Source organism: Phaseolus vulgaris, chromosome 6 (assembly GCF_000499845.2).
Source record: "Phaseolus vulgaris cultivar G19833 chromosome 6, P. vulgaris v2.0, whole genome shotgun sequence".
NCBI classification, from domain to species: domain Eukaryota; kingdom Viridiplantae; phylum Streptophyta; class Magnoliopsida; order Fabales; family Fabaceae; genus Phaseolus; species Phaseolus vulgaris.
Genome location: NC_023754.2, coordinates 17,960,383 through 17,981,835, shown reverse-complemented (window position 1 = coordinate 17,981,835; position 21,453 = coordinate 17,960,383). Strand labels below are relative to the sequence as shown.

General features: G+C 30.0%; 2 protein-coding genes across 2 annotated transcripts; one reads left to right on the top strand and one right to left on the bottom strand.

Annotated features, from left to right (window-relative positions):
- Positions 1-405: 405 nt before the first annotated feature.
- On the bottom strand, positions 406-4,829 carry LOC137831471 (uncharacterized). Its single transcript, XM_068639158.1, has 6 exons — positions 4,083-4,829; positions 3,378-3,952; positions 2,302-2,491; positions 2,126-2,190; positions 1,704-1,914; positions 406-966 (listed from the first exon to the last, which is right to left on the bottom strand). Exons 1-6 carry the CDS (start codon positions 4,197-4,199, stop codon positions 715-717), a joined length of 1,410 nt encoding a protein of 469 aa, XP_068495259.1. The 5' UTR covers positions 4,200-4,829; the 3' UTR covers positions 406-714.
- A 13,877-nt stretch (positions 4,830-18,706) lies between these two features.
- Positions 18,707-21,453, top strand: LOC137831475 (peptidyl-prolyl cis-trans isomerase CYP20-1). The gene is made up of 7 exons (XM_068639162.1): positions 18,707-18,864; positions 19,089-19,167; positions 20,007-20,054; positions 20,143-20,166; positions 20,574-20,756; positions 20,855-20,930; positions 21,129-21,453. Exons 1-7 carry the CDS (start codon positions 18,709-18,711, stop codon positions 21,265-21,267), a joined length of 705 nt encoding a protein of 234 aa, XP_068495263.1. The 5' UTR covers positions 18,707-18,708; the 3' UTR covers positions 21,268-21,453.

Below are 21,453 nucleotides of genomic sequence, written 5' to 3'. Positions count from 1 at the left end.
AATTAGAATATTAAAATATTTATGCTAATTTATTACTAACATAAATATTATAATATTATAATACAGTGAGCTTAAGAATTCATTTGTTAACTAAACAAATGTAAATATTTATTTCAATAATTTCTTTATCAATTTCACCTTAAGTAGAAGAACAAAAAAAACATATTTAACCTTAAAAACTACACCTATCTCTAATAAATATTAGTAATAAATTGACCAGTTATGCATTTACTCTATGTTGGCATACCTTCTCTGAAATACACCAAGAAAAGTGTTTTTCTTTATTCATGAAAAGTGGTTGTTTAGTTAGTTACCTAATTGTGTCTGTTGTTGAAATAATCTCTTGAACCTATGACTATTTCCATTATGATGAAAAGTTAGTAGTCACATCACGAAAACATTCACTGCGAATCAATCTCAGATGAAATTTTACTCAATTTACAACACTCAGACTGGTTCGTCTTATTTTGGTTGTGATTAAGAAATTTATAAAAAAATAAAAAGGGGGACAAAGAAACAAAAGAAAGTACAGAAAAAGAATGAAAGGATGACCTATTACTAAAGCTAAATCTTGTAAATTATAACCTACAAGGCACTAAATTTTTACAATAATTAAAAATGTGCAATTCCTTTTGATGTCAGGAACCGTGATTCCATGTTGTTGGATATTGCACATCCTTAGTATTTTTGTGGTGAAAACTATAGATGAGAACTCTAGGTAGGTTTGATAGTGCAGGGAGGGGTTTGTGCAGGGAATGTAGTTGATTTACGGAGAAACGTCCTCTGCTTCTCATCAGCATAGCAAAGCAAAGATTCCGTACAAACTTCCAGGGAAGTTGGTGGTGGAGTAGGCTTGAAGTCTTGAAGTTTTGAGTACTCAGAAATAAGGTGGAACATGTATTCATAAATTCGATCCATGGTCAAGCTTCCCATAAAATCCTGTCCTCTTTTCCCTATAGCCTCTGCCTATAACAATACAAAACCAACCATATCATTAGTCAAATTCATTTGGGTACAATTTCCCACAAACATTTTTACAAGTCGAATAACTAAGGTATCAGAAACCTCACATGTAATTGTTGTACCAAAATACTATTGACATTACTTGAATCATTTCATGTTGGTAAGTAGCATGACAATATCACGTTATGAGAGAAAAAGACACCAAATAATTATGGTAGGGCCTTTCATTATTTGTGTAGGGTCTATTAATTTATTTTTACGTCTCTTTATAACATGATAATATCATGCTCTATGCTGGTATGAGACAATCCTCGTTCCTAATAATCATGGTCTTCGTAATTTTCAGACGAAAAAAGAATAGCTATCACATTCATTTTGAGCAGTTAAATTGAGCATTCATTCCAATTTCCAACCATTTGAATTTGAATTTGAAAATTTAACTACACAAAAAGGACAATCATAATTTATCTCAACATATAATCCTAAGCATGTGCCGTGTCCTTCTTTATCTCAACCTCCATGTGCTGGAGACATGAATTTTGTTTAAGATTTTTAATTGTAGGTTCTTTTATATGTTCCAGAGAGTCCTGAAGGTAGTTTTTCATAATACAAAGGCTGAAATTTTACAGTGAATACAAAATATATGGGAGGGGAAAATATTTCTTTTTAAAAAATGAGTTGGAGAGAAGGTATAGCACACTACATTAGTACTCATGGATCAATAATCATTAAATAAATACCTCCTCTAGGTGTTGATTTCCCCATTCTACAGCATACTTGATAGATGGACATAGCTTCAGGGGATCAACAAGCCAATAGTTTTGCTCTGGAATAAGACCACGGCTGAAAAAATCTTCATACTGGGGTGCTATAAGTAATGCAACAGAATCACATGAGAGAATATATTTCAAACTCACAGACCACGCATACCCTTCAGCATAGATCTTATACCTGTAGGAAGAGGCATATAAGGAGGTGACGAAAAGGGAAAACTCGGCTGCATAATATGAAAAAATCCTAGGAAATATGTTACTTTTCAAAACGGAACACAAATATAACCAAATTTGCTTGTTCAAATGAAGAAACTCAACAATGTGCACCATTAACTGTTCAAAAGAATCCATTTGTATTTAGTGTGCATTGTGACCAATTTAATACTCACCGGTGAGTACACTGATCTGAAAGTCTTGACTGCTTAAAGTCACCCCTAGCTGCTTCATCCCAATCCTGCAATGCAGATCAACATACACAACAGATTTGGTAAAAATGGTAAGCATGGCAAACTGAAATTACCAAACACAACTAAGGTTCACATTATGCAAAACAAGTTAATCCAACCTGACGCATAATTTGTGCTCCCCACTTCCTAGAATGATTACAGGTTAGTAACTCGGTACGAATAGGAGATGAAACATCTGGGTTTCCCTTCCAGTATGCCCTTGGTATCTTATTTTTCCAACTAACTGCTTGAGAACCTCGCTTGATATCTGGGAACTCTTCATTCCAGGGTCTTATGTTTATCTCTGACCTGAGCAACAAATGTTCAACAGATTCACGGTTCAAGTCAAAACAAACACACCAAAATGATCATGCTATTTGCACCTTCACACTAGTTAATTTACGCTAATCCTATGGTATGATCTGTTTCTTTTAGAGATTATCTTCACTTTCTCGGTTGACACTTTCCCTCACTCAAAAGTGATTTTGTTGCATTTCAAAAGTATTATAAACATTTGCAAAAGAAAAGAGATTATCTTTTTAAAGACAAGCTCGCCACTACTTTCTGGAGCAAGAAAAGGCAAAACTTGTATTCTTAAAATACACAAATAAGATATATTAACTAATAAATCTTTCAAAATTAAAATCATAACATACATTAAAGTTATGGGTGATTATGGTAACACTCATATTATAGAAGGCAACAGCAGGAATTACACAGAAAAAACAAGAGGAACATAGATTATTCAAATAAGTCCTAGCCCAGTTCCAATTTCTTGAAACAAAACATTCCTTGCCAGAGTTTGTCTGCAAACACACACAAATAACAATGCACATGTCGTTAAATTTTAAGAACCAAAAAGTGCAACGCACATTCCTCTAAAAGATATTTTTTTGTGTGAATCGAGGTATCCCAAATCAGATACTACTAGCTCAAGATACTCAGATCCATTTAAGAAATTTCTATTTTTCAATAGATATTATTTCAGTCCACATAAAACTGGGAGAAAGTTAATAGATATAATTATTTATCAACCATAGCATATTCATGAAGGTAAAGGTGAATAGAATATCTTTAAAAATACCCCTTACACAATAAACAAGTGGATGAAAAATCAAAGGCGTTGAATTGAATGACCCCCACAAAGCAACAAGAAAAAGGTGGCATTTTGGCGCAACCCCGTTGAAAATCTTACCAACCCCAGAAAGACCAATCCGGAAAAGGGATGTCAAAGTGTTCCTTTGTGGTGCAATACCGAAAGAGGGGTACAGGCATTCCTTGGTATTCAATCCTGTTTACAGTTGGCTTATCCATGCAATCAAACATCATATCCACATCAGGCACCATCCCAGGGTACCGCCTCAGAAGCTGCAACAATCCCCACAGAGTGAACATCGCCCTACTCTGCACACACGCATAGTACCAATCCACAAACATCTTCCCGTCAACAATCACCACTCTAAATGCCGCAAGCCGCTGAGCCCCCGCCACGTGCCCCTTCGTGATCCGGCTCTCCATCCACGGCTCCAGGTCCCTCCGGATCGACACGAAAAAATCTGGACACTCCCCCCCGCCGCCGGGGAACTTCAGCCGTTCTTCGCCGCCGTCTGCGGCGGCATAACGGCACGTCAAGTAGGAGCACTGTAGGATTCTGTACGCACGCTGCTGGCGAGTCTCCTCGTCGAAGGGCTTGTGAGGGAAAACGTGCCACGGCGTTGGTTCAAGGTTGTGACCCACCACCGTGCCGGTCCGTGAAACGACATCATCCACCTGTTCGACGAAATTACCCACAGAAGGCAAAGTTACTGAATGCGCGAAAGAATGTTACAAAACGAATAAGGAAAGGGAAATGGGAAGTGGGCAGGGAAGAAAAAAAAATGGGGTGGATGAAATTAAGGACCTTGTAGAGGAGAAGCGCGGTGAGGGAGAAGAGAGAGAGAGCTAGAACACAGGGAATTAAGTACGTCGGGGAACGAGGAGTGTGCTTAGAAGAGACCACCTTAGAAGGGAGCACCATGTTATAAGAAGAAACGAATTGAGAATGGCGAAGAAGAAGTAGAAGTAGAAGAAGAGAAAGAGTTGTTTTGGTGCATTGTTTGTTGGGGCTGTTGAGTGGTGCATGCAATTAGTTGTGGGAAAGGCGGGGTGTCCTATTTTGAGACGCTCTTTTAGTCTTTTTAGTTAGTTTTTGTTTCTCTTTTTTCTCGTGGTGGTGAAGGGTCCCTCTACCCTACCCTACCATCAGCCATGACATGGTGATAGCATTTGCATGAAATGTCACAGAAGTCAGGTGTAGAGGACACGTGGGTGAAGTGAAAGGGTTTCGAATGTTGAGACTTTAGGTGATGACGATTTTGCTTTGTTTTTTGACTTTTGTCTGGTGATGCATGATTGCATGACAGAGAAAATGCGGAGACACTCTCATTTTAGAAATTTTACAAACACATGGTGGACAAGTTATGCCGCACCGAAACTCAAGTGATCACTGTTTGAAGTTATGACATTTGGACGCTTCTTCAAACTTTGGTGGACAAGGTATGCGCAACAAACTCAAATCACCACTGCTTCAACTTATCAGATTTGGACGTTTCTTCAAACTTTACAATTACTACCTCACAACTATCTTCACATGAATTCAATATCATCTATTTTACATTTTAACTATGCTTATTATAAAGGGTTTACTAATTCAAAATATATTGAACTTTTTTTAGTGTCAAGACTTTACTTTCATTATATATGAATAAATGTTAATTTGTCGTTGTAATTTTTATAGTTTAAAATAAAATTAAATAAAAAAACATGCGAACGTCAGAAGTTTTACAAGTATAGTTAAAATAAAGCCAAAATAACATGAAATTTTTTAACTTTAAAATATATGCTTTAAAAAATCAACCTCTTAATTCTTTCAAATATTTTAAATACTTTTAAAAGTATAAAAGTTTTTTAGATTATATTTTCTTATGTTGGGCTTGTATTTGGTCAAAGCTTGGAAATGAATATATGGTTACCTATAAATAAGGTCAAATTTGTTTCTCATACCTAAAAATAGCAAATAAAATCAAAGCCAAGTGTCTGAGAAAAAAATAATTAAAATAATCTATTATGTTGCACCGATTAATATTATTAGATTATCCTTTACCGGAAAAATCGTGACTTTTAGAATGAGGAGAACTTTCTTTTTAATTCACTGTTTATAAGATTTTTTTTTATTTAGACTTAATTAAGATTATATTTTTTGTAAATTTATATATTTTTAGTTGATTTTTTTTGTTTATTAGGTATTTTAAATTTTTATAATTTTTAGTTGAGTTATTGTTATTTAATCTTTTCCATTACATGAGTATTATTTTGTTTCATTATTTTACTTAATTATTTTTATTTTAATTATTTATTTTCACCTACATCTATTTATTTTTACCTTCATCTATTTATTTTTACCTACATCAATAATAGTATCAATAACAGTGATGATAATAGTTGTTCAAAGGGTAGGTGATAATCTTAAAGTCATGAGAAACATGACAATTTCTATATATCATTTATATTAATGATGGTCATAATCATTATCTTTTGAAAATGGAGATGGTGGTGTGAAAGTCATTAATAACATGACGATTTCATTATTATATACGTCCTCAATTAAAACGATAAAAATTACATATATTTTTATATTAATTTTAATATTATTTTATATTAATAACAAAAACTTATATTTTTTAATATTTGAAGATAAATAAATAAGATGATAGAATAAAATAATAACTGTTATCAAGATAATAATCCCGTCATTTAATTAAAAACACCATAAACTTAAATAAAAAGATATAAAAGTTTAAAGTTCTCTCAATAAATAAAAAATTATGATTTTTATATCTTTTTGTGATATAAAAAATTACTCAAATTTATGAGTAACTTTTATGATGTGATTTTGTATGATATAATTTTGCAAAATTATAGTAAATAAGGAAAATGAACTAATGTAAGGAAAAAACAATTAAACCCAAAATAAAGTAAAAAAGAAGAAAAAAACTTGTCATAAAAAAAGAGTAGTCAGATAAAAAAACTGAGTATAATGCCCACACGTCTTATTAAACCGTGACCTTTTTACTTTCTTCAATTTTCTTTTGCCATTTGAAACATGTGAAGGCTTCTGCAACAATTCCACAAAAGGCAATTTGTAAGTGTTAAACTCAAGATTAATGTTAATACACGAAACTCTTACTATCATAAATTCAAGAAAAAAAAACTTGTTTTTACTAGTGGATTAATGTTCACTAAATGGATGTGTTTTTTGAAACCTAAAAATTTATACATTTTTCTAAAGATAAAAGTAGACCATTTTACACATTTTAATCTATACTTATACAAATGTTATAAGTATAGATTAAAATTCTACTATTATCATTTTCATCAATAATTATTGTCTATAAAGATTTGTTGGACTTCATATATGTACACCTCAAGTAACACTTATTTTTTGGCCAACATGAAATTTTAGCATTATATATGTAAGGAAATTATGATAGTGTTGAGTTTTGGATTTTTTTATTATCAAAATAGTTTTAAATATAAGATAATTATGCTCTACTTATTTAGATGGATGGAGAGAAGTCGTGTTAGGATAGAATTAGAAAGTTTCGTTACTATATAAAAAATTAAAAAGAAAAATGAAGATGAATAATTATTGTAATTTTTTTAATTATAGCTTCGAAATTATTTACTGTTTGATCAAATTTATTTTTGAAAAGTATGTTTACTAGAGATGATTCATCCTTTTCAACAATTCGACCTCAATAGTGAATTTGCAGTAACATCTTTGTTTATTTGATACATATGATTCATTATTTTTATCCTTTTACATTAAAAATTATGTCTCTTTTGTGTTTGTAATACTTTTATTTTTTATTAATCAGTCTATGATTGATGAGTACCATGTTAGAATATATGTTGTATGAAATAGATATACGCTATCAAAAACACTTCCAGTTTTATGACAACGTATATGAAATTGTTATGCAATGATTATATGTATTTTTTTTTTCACACGATTATGTTGAATACTGTTTCAATTCTTTTATAGACTTTCAGACACTAAACACACTCTTCTCTTTAACCTAAAAACTATAATTTCAACAAAAGTCTACTTAGAAGGTGATTATAAAATAACAAAAAAAAAAGTAAAACAAGTATGGATAGTTTTGATAAAATTATTAACTATTTTCAACTTCACTTCTTGTTTTGATTGGATTGATAAAATTGATGATTATCAATTTTTCAACTTAACTAAATTAATAAAATTATTAATTATGTTTAGTTCGACTTCCAACATAGTTGGAGACTATGTTCAACATCAACTTCGACTCGTTTAGAATGTTCAAAAACTAATATCATCATACGATATTTATAAAAGTTAACTTTATCAGACGACATCTACAAAAGTTGATTTTATTATACGACATCTACAAAAGTTGATCTTATTGGACGGTATCTACAAAAGTCGACAATATCGAGTGGTATTTAAAAAAACGACTTTATCAAGCGGTATCTACAATAAACAACTTTATCAGATGATATCTACAAATATTGACCTTATCAGACAGTATGAACCTAACTCTCTAACATTTGCTTAAAGTCTAACCTTATGTGACACAAGTAAGTTTGTTTTTCTGAACTTAGACAATTGTCAAGCCTTAACCTCTATGATAATTTTGAATATGGCAATCGATAAAATTTTGAGAACAAACATGACCATAAACCAATTAAACAACTTATGTCTATTGGACGATCTAATATTTTCATGCACCATAAATCAACTGTGCAAACTTATATCCTAATTTATTTTTGACTTTTTTATTGAATAAACCTCTTTAGATAGTTAATCTCATTTCCTATTAAGAGTGAATGTTTTATCTAAAGTCGGTTATAGTACATATTAATCATTTATAGGTAAATTTAATAAAACTACCGAAAATTTTATCAAAAAATAAACAAATACCCACTTGAGATACTTAAAATCAATTAAAAAAATATCAATTTTAAATATTAAATAATATTAGTGAAAATTAAAAATATAACAAATCACTTAAAACTTATAAAATACATTTCTTATCACAAATAAGAAAACTTAATTGAATGCTCTGCTTTAAAGTGATCTAAACTTTGCAGCTTGAACAGAGAAAGTATAATTTCAACAAAATTCAATATTTAGAAAGTGATTATAAAACTAAAAAAAAGTTGATTCAATTTGTCACCCTCTCTGCGTCGACACTTTCACTAATCTATATACTTGGATTTTATTTTATATTATTTCAATATAATATTGCATTGGGGAATAATGGGTCATATTTCTACTCAACAAGGTACTTTTTTTTCATGTTTATATAAGATTAGTTAGTAAATAAATGCATGCAATATATATTTAATCAAATTTAAAAGGACCACCCTGAATAAGGTGTGGAGAAATAGGCTGTCAAATTTTTCGCTGTAAAATATATACGCTTGATAAATCATTATAATAATATAATAATATTTTAAATTAAAAATAAATAAAATATGATTAAAATATTAGTTTATTAGTATATGAAGTGTATATATTTTAGTGTGTTAACATATCATGACTAACCTTTGTGATGAGATCAAAAGAAGCAGAAAGCATCTTTGGCAATTTCAAGGAACAAAGAGCTAACAGTGTAAAAGACATGCAACTGGGAATCTTTCTTCAGTATTTCTGCAACATCAGATAGAGCACAAAGACATTTTATCACAAAGAATAGCATCTTCAGAGATTGTAAGAAAACACAAAATGCTGCACATGTGTCTATTGTTAGATTTAGATTGAGTCTTTATTATCAGATAAAAATTATAACTAATTAAGAACTTAATTACTTTGCAGTTAAGTATTATGATTTGATTGGAACTATTGGACTTAATGAACTCTATAACATGTTCCACCGGTTAATTCAACTTTAAATTTAATTCAACTTCATAAAATTGGTTTAAGATAAGTTTTACATCCATTTATATATTATGAAATGTTTTAATTTCTAGTTGATTGTCGAGGTTATCAACTCGTACATGAGACTATATATTATGAATGGTTCGATAACAGCCCGATAGCGGATGACCTGATAAGTCTAACCAACAATCGCTAGCTATGATAAATTTAAAATGATTATGATACGATACTAAGAAGTGAACTTTAACTCTAACTCAACCTCATAAGGTGAAATTCACATCTATTTATATATTATGAAACGTTATAATCTTTAGTTGACGTAGAATTAAAAAAAAACAAGAGCAATGGATGTTGGTATGCAATATAGACAAAATGAATAAATAATTCATAATTCGGTTAACAAAGTTCCCATCTTATTTATATACCATAGTATGAGCACAAAAAACTGGTTAATGAGTAACTAGGATATTTACAAAAGCAAATTACACTTTCTAAAGAAAATAAAAGGTTAATATTTCATTAAAAATAATATTTTTTCATGATACAAATTAATAATTTACAAAGCGGTTACATATTTTAGGGTTTAATATATTTTCAGTAATTAGATGTCTTAAAATGACTTTACAAAATCTAAATAATTTTTTTTATGAAAGTGTACAATAACAAAATATATTTAACTTAATATTTGATATCAGTAAGATGAATTAAAAGAAAATATTTTCTAAAATTATGTTTAAAAGAGATTTCTAAAAAGAATTAGTTTTTCGGTAATATAAAATGTTTTATAAGGAAATATATACTTACTATATTTAAAGAAATTAAAATTCTCTCTTTTTCTCTTTCTCTCATGTTTTCCGTCTCTCTCCTCTTTTTTCCCTCAGTGCTCTCTTTTGTTTCCTACTGCCTCTCTTTTTGTCACTATTTTTACTTTATATCTTTTTTTCCTCTTTCAATTCTCCTATTTCTCATCTATCTTTTTCTCTTTATTAATATAGTTATAAAAATGACATTTTAAAAAAAATTATTAATACTATTTTATTTAAGATTTTAATGATCATTCACCTAGTATAGATTTTGAATATGATTTTGATATGAAGTAAATTTTATAACACACAATTTATTTTCAAAAGCACTTTTTTATACAGTCTCGTATGATTTCTGAAACGAATGTATAGAATCATAAAATTAAATACACATAAAGAGTATTATTGGAATATAACAATTTTTTTAAAAAAGTAAGATAAAGAAAACACAAATTAAATTGTCCTTTTTTTTTCTCACTTACACTTATTTTTTAAATATTATAAAAAAAATCTCAACTTTTATATTTACATAAATAAACTCGTTTACTTTTTACACATGGAATTTAATCTCCATAAAGCTTAATTCGAACTAGAAAATAGTGGTCTTCCTTAAAATTACTACTGTTCCCATGTCAAAATTTGACTTTTTCCTATGAATAAGAAATGAGCCTATTAATTCCGTAAGCAAATATGGAAAATTTATTTGTGTAATATTTTAAAAAAAAATATTTACTTGGGGATTTTTTTTTATTACTTGGGGATTCACTTGTCCTTTAATGTTTTAACTGCTTTTATTAGTTAAATATAAAGTCAAGTACTTGGGTAATTTAAGTCAGAAAATAAATAATGAAAATGAAGTCGATAATGATTACAAACTCTTGCATGAAAAGGAGAACACCATAATAGAGTGTAAATAACGTTTGTGTCATCCAACCAAAAGCTATGTTTGTTTCAAAGTTTTCCCAAGAAAATAAATTTTTGTGCCCACATTCTCATAATGAAAGTGTTTTTGTTCTTCTTTTTGACTTTTATTATACAATAATAAAATAATGTCAGGAATTAAATTTATAATTTTGTTTTTTTATCAACAAAAAATTAATTAATTAAAAAGAGATACTTCCCAATCCGTTTACAGATAAAGGCATGATACCCATCTAGAACTAGAACAAATATCACTTCTCTTTTTAAAGTTGTCTACCAAGAACTAGAAACAATATACACTTAAAATAGGTACTAAGCCAAGAAGACTATATCCTCAAAACAAGAGTTTCTTTAAACTAAAACACCAACAACAAAACAAGAGTTTCTTTAAACTAAAACACCAACAACAGTGAGACTTCAGATCCTTATTTTGAACGAACAGGATACCTATCCATCTATAGCACATTTACCATACTCTTTGAGCGACTGAACACTCTAAGAAAAGGTGTTGAGTTGTCTCTTCCAAACCTTGACACATCTCACACGTAATAGAATTAACGACCACCTCTCGCCTGATCAGACTAAACCTTGTTGGTATTTTATTCAAGATAATCCTCCACGCAGTAAAGCGAACATTAGGAAAAGCTTTAACTCGCCAAATCAAATTGAACAGATCATGGTTCTCACCTGGATTTCGCACAACTTGACACTCATATGTTGATCTCACAGAAAATTTCCCTGAATTGTTCCCACCCCAAACCTGTCTGTCATGTAGCCCTCTATTAAACATATATATATATATATATAAATTTTGCTAACCATATCTTCGTCCTGTACTCCTTCCCAAACAAACTTGACTCTCCTCCATCTTAACCGTCAACTCCAAATTGGATCCTCCCAGTGTAAATTATGCAACAAAAAAAAAAAATCTGATTATGATGAGTTTATTTTTTTGTTTCTTGAGTTTTTTTTGGTCTTTTTATCATTATTTATTCATCTTCATTTTTTTTAATTCATTATCTATAATCTTTATATACGTGTATAAAAGATTAGAGTGATTGAAGGAGAATTGTATTCATCATTGTTTAAGAAAAAGAGAAATGAAGACAAAAATATTAAAAAGATAACAGATAAAGTAATTGAAAAAAATAAAGAAAATATAAGAACATGTCGACCAAATACACCAATAGTTGAAAAGGGTAGCATTATTCAATATTTGGTATTATTATTTAAATAAAATAATAAGCTTTATCTAAGTTTGAACTCTAAGACTTCTTTATATACAACTAGCATTCACATTAAAAGAAAAAAAAAAGATTGAGACTTGTGGTTGTGGCTGACACACAGATATAAAATCTAAGCTTATGAACCTCAGATATTACATTTTGCAAGCACAATGAATTCATTAGAATCTCTCCGTTATGTTCAGAGAGATGTTTTTTATAACCAAGTATCATTCCATGCTTTCATGTTGCTCACAATAAGAGAGGTTCAAATAACTATTTATTTCATTGTTATTATTCTCCGTTTTATCATCTAACTTTTGAATCAGGTTGAGGAGTGGAAGAAGAATCATTCATGACCTCATTCTCATGCTTCTGCATCTTCTCCTTCTTCTTCTTTAGCTGCTACCCTCATTTCTCCACTAAAGCAGAGACCATGAAGGAGCAAACAATTGGGTTGGTGCGGTTTAGCATGGGATAATCAATGACAATTTCCTAGTTGGTTAGTTTATGATGAACTTCTTCTGCGTTTTCATAAATAGCAATAGCGTAAATTATATTAATATCTCCTCATATCAATTTTCTTTGGTACCTCTTTTTCTTGTTTATTAAATATCCAACACATTCTTTAATTATTCTGAATTATTTTGAGACCGGTAACTCTGTTCACGAAGTTAAACTCTGTTCACGAAGTTAAACTCGTGTGTTAAACTATATATTTATAAGAAATTCCTAGTAGTTATAAGTCTAATAAATTATTATTATAATTAAATTTTAAATAATTTTGATATTTTTTTTCAAAATAAATTTTAAATTTAATTCAATCTTATAAAATCAATTTATAACATAAAATTTATACTACTTATATATTATAAAATATTTTAATTTTTAATTAATGTAAGATATTCAATTTTTTATAAAAAAAATTATACCGTATATATCGTGCACACCTATTTAAGAGATTGGTTGAAACATTAGAACATGTTTAAAATAAATTTTATGTAGTGATTGGACGAGAAATATCAAAAATTTTAAAAATTTTAAATATTTGAAAATTGAATTAATTTATGTTATGATTAGATGAATCAATTTAAATTTCTTTATATTTAAATATATATATAAACTAATAATAATAATAGTATATAGAAGTGAATGGAAACTTCAATTTATTAAATTTGATTTTTTACGGTTTCTTGTTACTCTTATCTTCAGAAGATGCTTTAAATAATCGGAATGATCCCTCTTTGCGTGTTATTGATATAACCTACGAATATAGTAATTATTGTAATTAAAAGATTACATCTTATTAATACAGTAATTATTGTAATTAAAAACGATTGTGTAAGATCTGGAAGAAGAGAAAATGGATTAATGTAGCGTGTTGAGACTACATTCAACCGACAAGTAGAAATTTGAAATTAATAAGAATGGAATCTGATCGTGCAGGCTTAACTGAGAACGCAATATTATTTCAATTTCAACATGCTAAAAAGATGCTCTGATGGACCAAAAATGATTTCGAAACTGCACACACAACATGCAAATTTTCTAAAATTAATTAAATTTGTAACCTGTTACTAATTTAATTTTAGTCAACGTTCCTTAATTTTTTTTTTTGGGGTAAGAGTTTGTACGTTCATGATATAATTAATATGAATGCCACACATATGTTCATATTGTTTTTGCAATATAACTTTGATTTATTTTTACTTGTTAGGTTATAGGTTTTGTTGCCAAACAACCTCTTAGTTCCACTTATGTGTTACGAGCAACTCTGAAAGGTTCAAATAAAGCAAATTAAACTTAAAAAGGTTATTACTTTTAATATTTTTCAACAAAATTGAAGTTGGAATACTCATGTTAATGGAAAAGTAAGAGGATATTTTTGTGTATTAAATAATTTTATATTTATTAAAATTTGAGATTAAAGATAATTTAAGATTATGAAGTGAAAGTAAATTGTGGGTGGAGAAGAGAATGAAAAACACTTGAAACTTGTCTTTACCATTGAGAAGAAAAATGGAATGCTCACATTCCAACATCTTAAGTTATGAAGTGAAAACTTATGAAAAGAAATACACAATAATGAGAAAATGGAGAGAAAAGAATGAAGAAGCTCAGCAAAAGGACACCCTCCCATGAGGCAGCCATTGATGAGCTTGTGTATGATAAGAGCTTCTGATATCATAATTTGAACCTTCATGGTTGGTTTCCTCTTCATGAGATTCTTCTTCCATTCTTCAACCTGATTCAAAACATAGATAATAACCTAAAAAGAATAAAAATAAAATATATGATTATTTGAACTTCTCTTCTTGCGAGCAACATGAAAGCATGGTATGATAGTTGGTTGTAGAAGAAATTTCTCTGAAAATCATGGAGTGACTCAATTGAATTCATTGGACTTATAAAGTGCAATTGCTAAGGTTGCATAAGCTTACCAAGGAGAAGTTCTTATTGGTTATAACGAGTGAAAGTGAGATGGGAACTTCATTTTTCTATTTAATTACTAATATATGAATATTAAATAATGATTTCAACCTACTCTTTATCTGTTGATATTCCTCAAGTAAAGTGGTTTGCTTTCGGTGTTCATATATTTTGGGGAAAATCTTTATTTTTTTCTGATACTGGGAATTTTTTGGAAGCAATAAGAATAAATTTAGAAAGTGGCATATTTTGCATATTGCAAAAGTAGTAAGTATTTGCATATATCAATGGTAACTATACACTGAATTAAAGTAGTAAGAAGGTTGTTTCCCTTAAGCAAATTTATGAAGTTTTGTTAATAAAAAAAATTGAAAGAAATTTGTCCCTGTAATGAATGAATTAGATTCTATTTGAATTATTGGGAAGTAAAATAATTTGAACATAGAAAGTTGTAAAAAGAAAAAGGAAAAAAAGTAATAGCAGGTGGTCTTTTACTTTTGCACGTATTTCATTGCAGCATTTGAATATAATAAGGTCCAATTAGATCAAATGGAATCCAGTTTATTCCGGCCATACATTTTGGTGGGGGAGGAAGTCTAGTTTTATAATATAATGAGTTGAGTGATTTTAATTGTTGGAAATCATGTTTTAACAAATTTTATTTATTTTAGAATCTTCTACGATAGCAATATTTTATAATATATAAGTATTATAACTGGTTAAAGTTAAGTTAGATTTAAAATAATTTTTTATATCTTCTTCATATAAATCAGAATTATAAAATATTTATCATAGAAAGATTATTAAATTTATCAAATCATTCAGACCATTATCAAATAGAAACTAATTTTATAAAGTTAAATTTAAAATCTATTTTTTAATATAAGTTATACTAATTTGGAATAATACACCATGCCCGTAGAAAAAAAAAACCCTACAATCTCAATGTGAAACAATGGATGTGTGAACAAACAATGTTTTCCTGAAAACATTTGGAACATTTTACGTTGTTAATAGTACAATGGTTCATTTAAAATTATTATTTAAAGTAGTGGGAAATAGTAACGATGTTGCATATAGGTATTTAAATAAATTTTCTACAGTTTGTAGTTATTTGAGATTTGTGAGAAATTAAATTACATTAATGGACAATACGGTTTACAATTACATGTGGTGTTTTAAAAATCATATTATCATCAAATAGATCAAAATACTGAGATATACTGAGATGTTTAACCTTAACTATTTAAATTAATTAGAGAATTTGAGTTCACAATAAAGTTATGTGAATTGGACATATGAAATGTAAATTTCTCTTTATGGCAGGAAGAATTTGTTTGTTTAGATCTCTATTATCTTCTCTCTTACTATTTTATATGTCTTTTCATAAGATGTCTGTATTGGTTGTGAATACAACTAAGAGTATAAAGAGAACATTCTTACGGGGATAAAGGAAGGAAGAGAGAAAAATAGCTTGAGTTGTTTGGAAGAAACTATGTGATGCAAAAGAAGAAGGAGGTGTAGGGTTAAAAGATATTATTTAATAATGGTCTACTAGGTAAATGGATATGGAGAATTTAGGAGGAATGTGAAAAGAAATCCTAAAGTCTAAGTATGGTAGACGGAGAGACCTTATAAGGAATATAAGGAGTAGGAGAGAAATTAAGTGGTGGAGAGATTGGAAGAAAATCTAGAATTTGGCTGAGTGGGGAAATAACTTTGAAGATAAAGTGAATTGAGTTCTAGGCGATGGAAAGAGGATAAGGTTTTGGGAAGATAAATGGAATGAAGGAGGTACATTAAGCGAGAGATTCCCAAGACTCTTTTCAATAACGATACTTAAAACGTTTTTCCTCTGTCAGGCAGGATGTTGGAGTCATAATCAATGGAGTTGAAAACTAGTATGGAGAAGATCGTTATTTAAATGGGAATTGAGAGAGAAAAGGCATCTTATGCAAAACTTAGAAAGCAAATTTTTATCAAAGAAAGAAAGGACTTGTGGGTTTGGAAGGAAGACGAAAAGCTAGAGTATACGGTTATATCTGCTTATAGGTTGTTAAGAAACGACATAGACAGGGAATATAGACCTTTATTTGAACAGTTTTGGACCACAAATGTCTTACCTTCGACTCATATAGTAGCTTGGAGGGTGCTAATAGATAGGTTACTTATGAGAGTCAACCTGAAGGGTAGAGAAATGTCTTTGGAAAGTAAGTTGTGTGTGATGTGCAAAATCGAAGAGAAAACAAATTTAAATGCAAAATTTCTTGGATGACATGGAGTATGAGTAATAGTTAGATCATGGTGAAGCTAGAAATCACTTTATACAATTTTGTATATGTTGGGCGTCAAATAAGGTGATTGGGGTTTGGGGTTATACAGCAGTGGTAGGAAAGATTTAGAAACAAGAAAACCAAATTTTTATTAAGAATGATAGAGTGAATAGTATTGAGATCTTTACTTAAGTTAAGATGTGGTAATGGATTACAAACAAAGATAAATAGCTAATTTTACATATTCACAATAGTACATGGAACGGAAGGAGTGTTTGAAGTCAATTAAAAAGAAATAACCAAAGATGGTACAAGGGGGGTGAGTATGAGAATATGGGAGTGTGGAGAGGACTTACCTCGGGTTGGAAAGCCCAACTGAAATAAAAGAAGTGAACCTATAAAATGTAAGTCTATCAATTTTGGTATTTAGTATGCAAATTCAATATCTAAATAATGTTGCAAATGGATCCAGCTTTAAGACACAAATATGAACGTAAAAATTATTTTTTATGCTAAATAATTACATAATTGCTTACACGCATTCTCAATCTTATTATTTAGCTTTAAGCTTCAATATTAAACTTTATCTAAAAAAGTGATTAAATTTGGACATGATCTCCCTTTTTAGAGTCTTCTTAAATAATTAAAAAGTAAAAAGGACGAAGAAAAAAAAGAACATATATATTGTCAATAAAAAAAAATGCATTAGAGAACAATAATTTTAAGCTTCCCAAAATAACAAATCCCAACTATTCTGAAACCTATCTAAAATACCTAAGTTGGAAGGTCTTCAACATGTTTTGAAAGGAATAAGATTTCGCATTAATGAACAAGGGTATTGTAGTAAATACACTATGACTATAGGGTGCTAGAAGAAACTGTACTGGTGTTAGAAGAAACTACGGGAATGGGGTAATAAGGTGCCGAATAGAATAAGCTTTCCTTTTCTGCAACCCCATAATTTCTAATTGCACTATCATAATTTTTACAATGATATTTTTCCTTTCATAGACTTGATTTCTGGATTATCTATTCTCTTTTTTGAAATTTCCAGAACATGACTTTTGAAATAGGATTTTAAAATAAATTTTTGGAATATGCTTTTCCAAAACATATAAAATACATAAAAAAAAAATAGAAATGAACTTTCTAGAATATATATATTTTTTAAAACAGACTTTCGATAACAGTTTACAAGAATGAGTTTTCTTGAATAAAAATAATATATGAAATACATTTTTCAAACACAAAATTACCAAAATAAATTTTTAGAAATATATATATTAACTTTCAAGTTTAGCATTTTGGATTTTTTTTTTTTTTCGAAACAAGATTTGTTTTCTCCTTAATGATTTAAAATACTTTATCCTTTAATATTCATATTCGCAATTCAAATTACAAAGTTTCAAATAGACAAATTACATTTTTGATTTGATCATCCGAAAGCTTATCTGGATTGCAATAAATGACATTTCAGATGTCAAGATCCATAAACAAACATAAATGAGTTTCGGATCCTGATCTTCAACATCATTTACAACACACCATTCCAAATATGAAAATTCAGAACTCATGACTAACTTTCGGTTATGGTCATCCAGAAGCTTCAATGAAACACGAAAATGACCTTCTAGATATCTAAAATAGGAGTATATAACACTACTTCCAGATTTCCACATCCGTTAGAGTAATGTTGAGTTTTAAATTTTATGTTGAGTGCATGTTTAAAGTGATATGTTATAGGGAGAAACAACTTTTTTTTTTTTTCTTTTTGTGTTAATATGGAAGTGCAGTTAGAATAAAGAAAAGGCCTAGAATTATTGAAGGCCTAAAGTTGAAAAACAAGGCCCAGTTAGATAACCAATTAGATCAAACAAGTTCAAATAAATGCTTACGTGTCAAATGCCGATTGGCTGAGATGACAAAATCCTCTTATAAAGTGACAATCTCCGACATCTTCATTACTTCACTCACTATCCCAGTCGTAGCGGCGAAACGGAGATCACAGATGGCGAAAACGACGTCGTTGCTGTTCTGTACGCTGCTTCTCTTTGGAACCCTAGCTCTCATTCAGGTCTCAATTTGCGTATTCAAACTTAGATGTACTCCGATTTCTCTAGGATCAAGGGAATGGGTTAACATTTGAGCTTGAGATCGAGATTATGAGGGGGAAAATCAATCACTATATCATCTCAATATAAATCAAGTTCCATGCCATAGAAATATATGAATTGCTATTGAGTTTGGTACAAATTTCAATTCTGCTTCCCTTTTTCATTTTTCATTTTGCATTCACAGGCGAAGAAATCAAAGGAGGAATTGAAGGAAGTCACCAACAAGGTTTTCTTTGATGTTGAGATCGATGGAAAAGCTGCAGGTCTCTAACCTTAATTCTTTTTATGCCTTTTATTTAATCTATGTGTTGTGTCTATGTTTTACTCTCATTGATTTGATTCAAAGTGAAATGAGATGATAGATGACTAAAGATACCTTCTAAAATTATAATTGAGTAATGTTTCACACGCACTTTAACACAAATCATTTCCCATGAGCAAATATTAAACAAACTTATTTAACCAACAATCTACCTATAATGAAGGAATAGTGATTCATGATAGGTAAAATATTGGTTAAATGAGTTTGATTGATATATGGTTTGTGGAAGTGATTTTGGATGTTTTGGTGATGTAAGTGGAACTGGGAGTGTGTGTCGATTTTTTGCTTAATAATTAATCCTTGTACAATTCTAAATGATCAGCATTCCCTATGTGTGTAAACTTAGTTGGTAGAGTTTTGGGAGAACTTTGTTGTTTGTTAGAGGTATATTTTTTTTGTCCTTGATCAGGTATCCTTATAGCTAAAGCTGTAAGATTAGCCCTTAGGCTGGGGAGTGGTTAGGTAAAATCCTCCCCAGAACGGCAACTCAAATTACAAGTAAAATTCAGCTGGGGTCACAATCCACTTATACTATAAATGATATAGATACGTTAGTGCACTGTTGTTAAATGAAGGCACCGTGGTTGCCATGGCAGATTTTTTGCCAACCGCCATAAAGGGAGGCACGCTATGTCAGCAACATAATGTTATTTTCAATTTTTTCCTTCCACTATCTGTCATTGATAACGCTGAGTTGATGTTTCATCATTCCTTTTCCCCAGAAATTTGAGTATGAAATTTTGACCATTGGTATTTATGCTATGATGATTGACTTTCCAGGTCGTATTGAAATCGGTCTTTACGGGAAGGCAGTTCCAAAAACTGCAGGTTGAGTTATTAAATTCTCTGCATTTTGATTCTTATCAAGTATCATTTAATGTTAACTGAAGCCTTGTTTTTATTTTCGTTTCTGCAGAAAACTTCCGAGCTCTTTGCACAGGTGAGCTTGTTTCTGCTGCTTCTGTGTATTGATTTATATAATAGCTATAGAACTTGTTTCTATCCTTTTTTTTTAAAGTTTCATATTTCAGTTGTGTTAGAATAAATAGATTCATTCAATGTAAGAACTAATGAGTAACAATCGACCTGTGATTAAACTGCTCTACTCATTAGAACAAATGGAGGACACATTTATTAGGAAGATATAGTTGAGTTCTTAGAGTGAAGGTGGATTGTTTTTTATTCTCGTGGTTCTTTTCACTGATATCTGAGTCTAATAACATTTCCTCTCTCCTTCTTAATGATATAAGATAATGATATCACTGCTTGGATTTATAATGTGCACATGTTCATCTTACAAATTAAAACATATTTTATATTAATTTTACATTTTGTCCAAATTATTAGGTGAAAAGGGAATTGGTAAAAGTGGAAAGCCTCTCCATTACAAAGGTAGCTCATTCCACAGAATTATTCCTAGCTTTATGATCCAAGGAGGTGATTTTACACATGGCAATGGAATGGGCGGAGAATCAATTTACGGAGAGAAGTTTCCTGATGAGAACTTCAAGTTAAAGCATACTGGACCAGGTAATATTCTTTTATTATTATAGTTGTTTGTTAAAACATAAATTCAAATGAACCTATGATGGCATTAAAGCTTTTTTGTTATTTTTTTGTATGAACAGGATTTCTGTCAATGGCAAACGCAGGTCCTGATACCAACGGTTCACAATTTTTCATCACAACTGTGACAACTAGCTGGTAATTTAATCTAGATCAATAAATTCGCAGAAGAAAACAAATATCAAATCTTATGTTGTATATTTCATATTTGAAGTGTGCATAATACTTTGATTCTGCTACAATCTTATGACATACATCAATCTGTTCATTGGTGATTTACGTGGTTGCCATGCATTAAGAAATTACTAACTATTAATGTATATATGTATTTGATAGGTTGGACGGAAAGCATGTTGTTTTTGGTAAAGTTATTTCTGGAATGGATGTTGTTTACAAGGTTGAAGCGGAAGGAAGGCAAAGTGGCACTCCCAAGAGCAAGGTTGTGATTGCTGACAGCGGTGAACTTCCTCTATAAATGTATACGTTGATTCTCAACCAGGACTTGTTCAAGGTGTTTCTAGTTTTTTATTCTGTCTACGAACTACTTAACTTTAGCTTTCATAAGCATGTGCTAATAGGTTTATTAGTTGTATGTTTGTGACACTCGGAAAATGGCATTTGTGGATGAAATTTTAAATGAACATGACCGTCCCAAGATAAA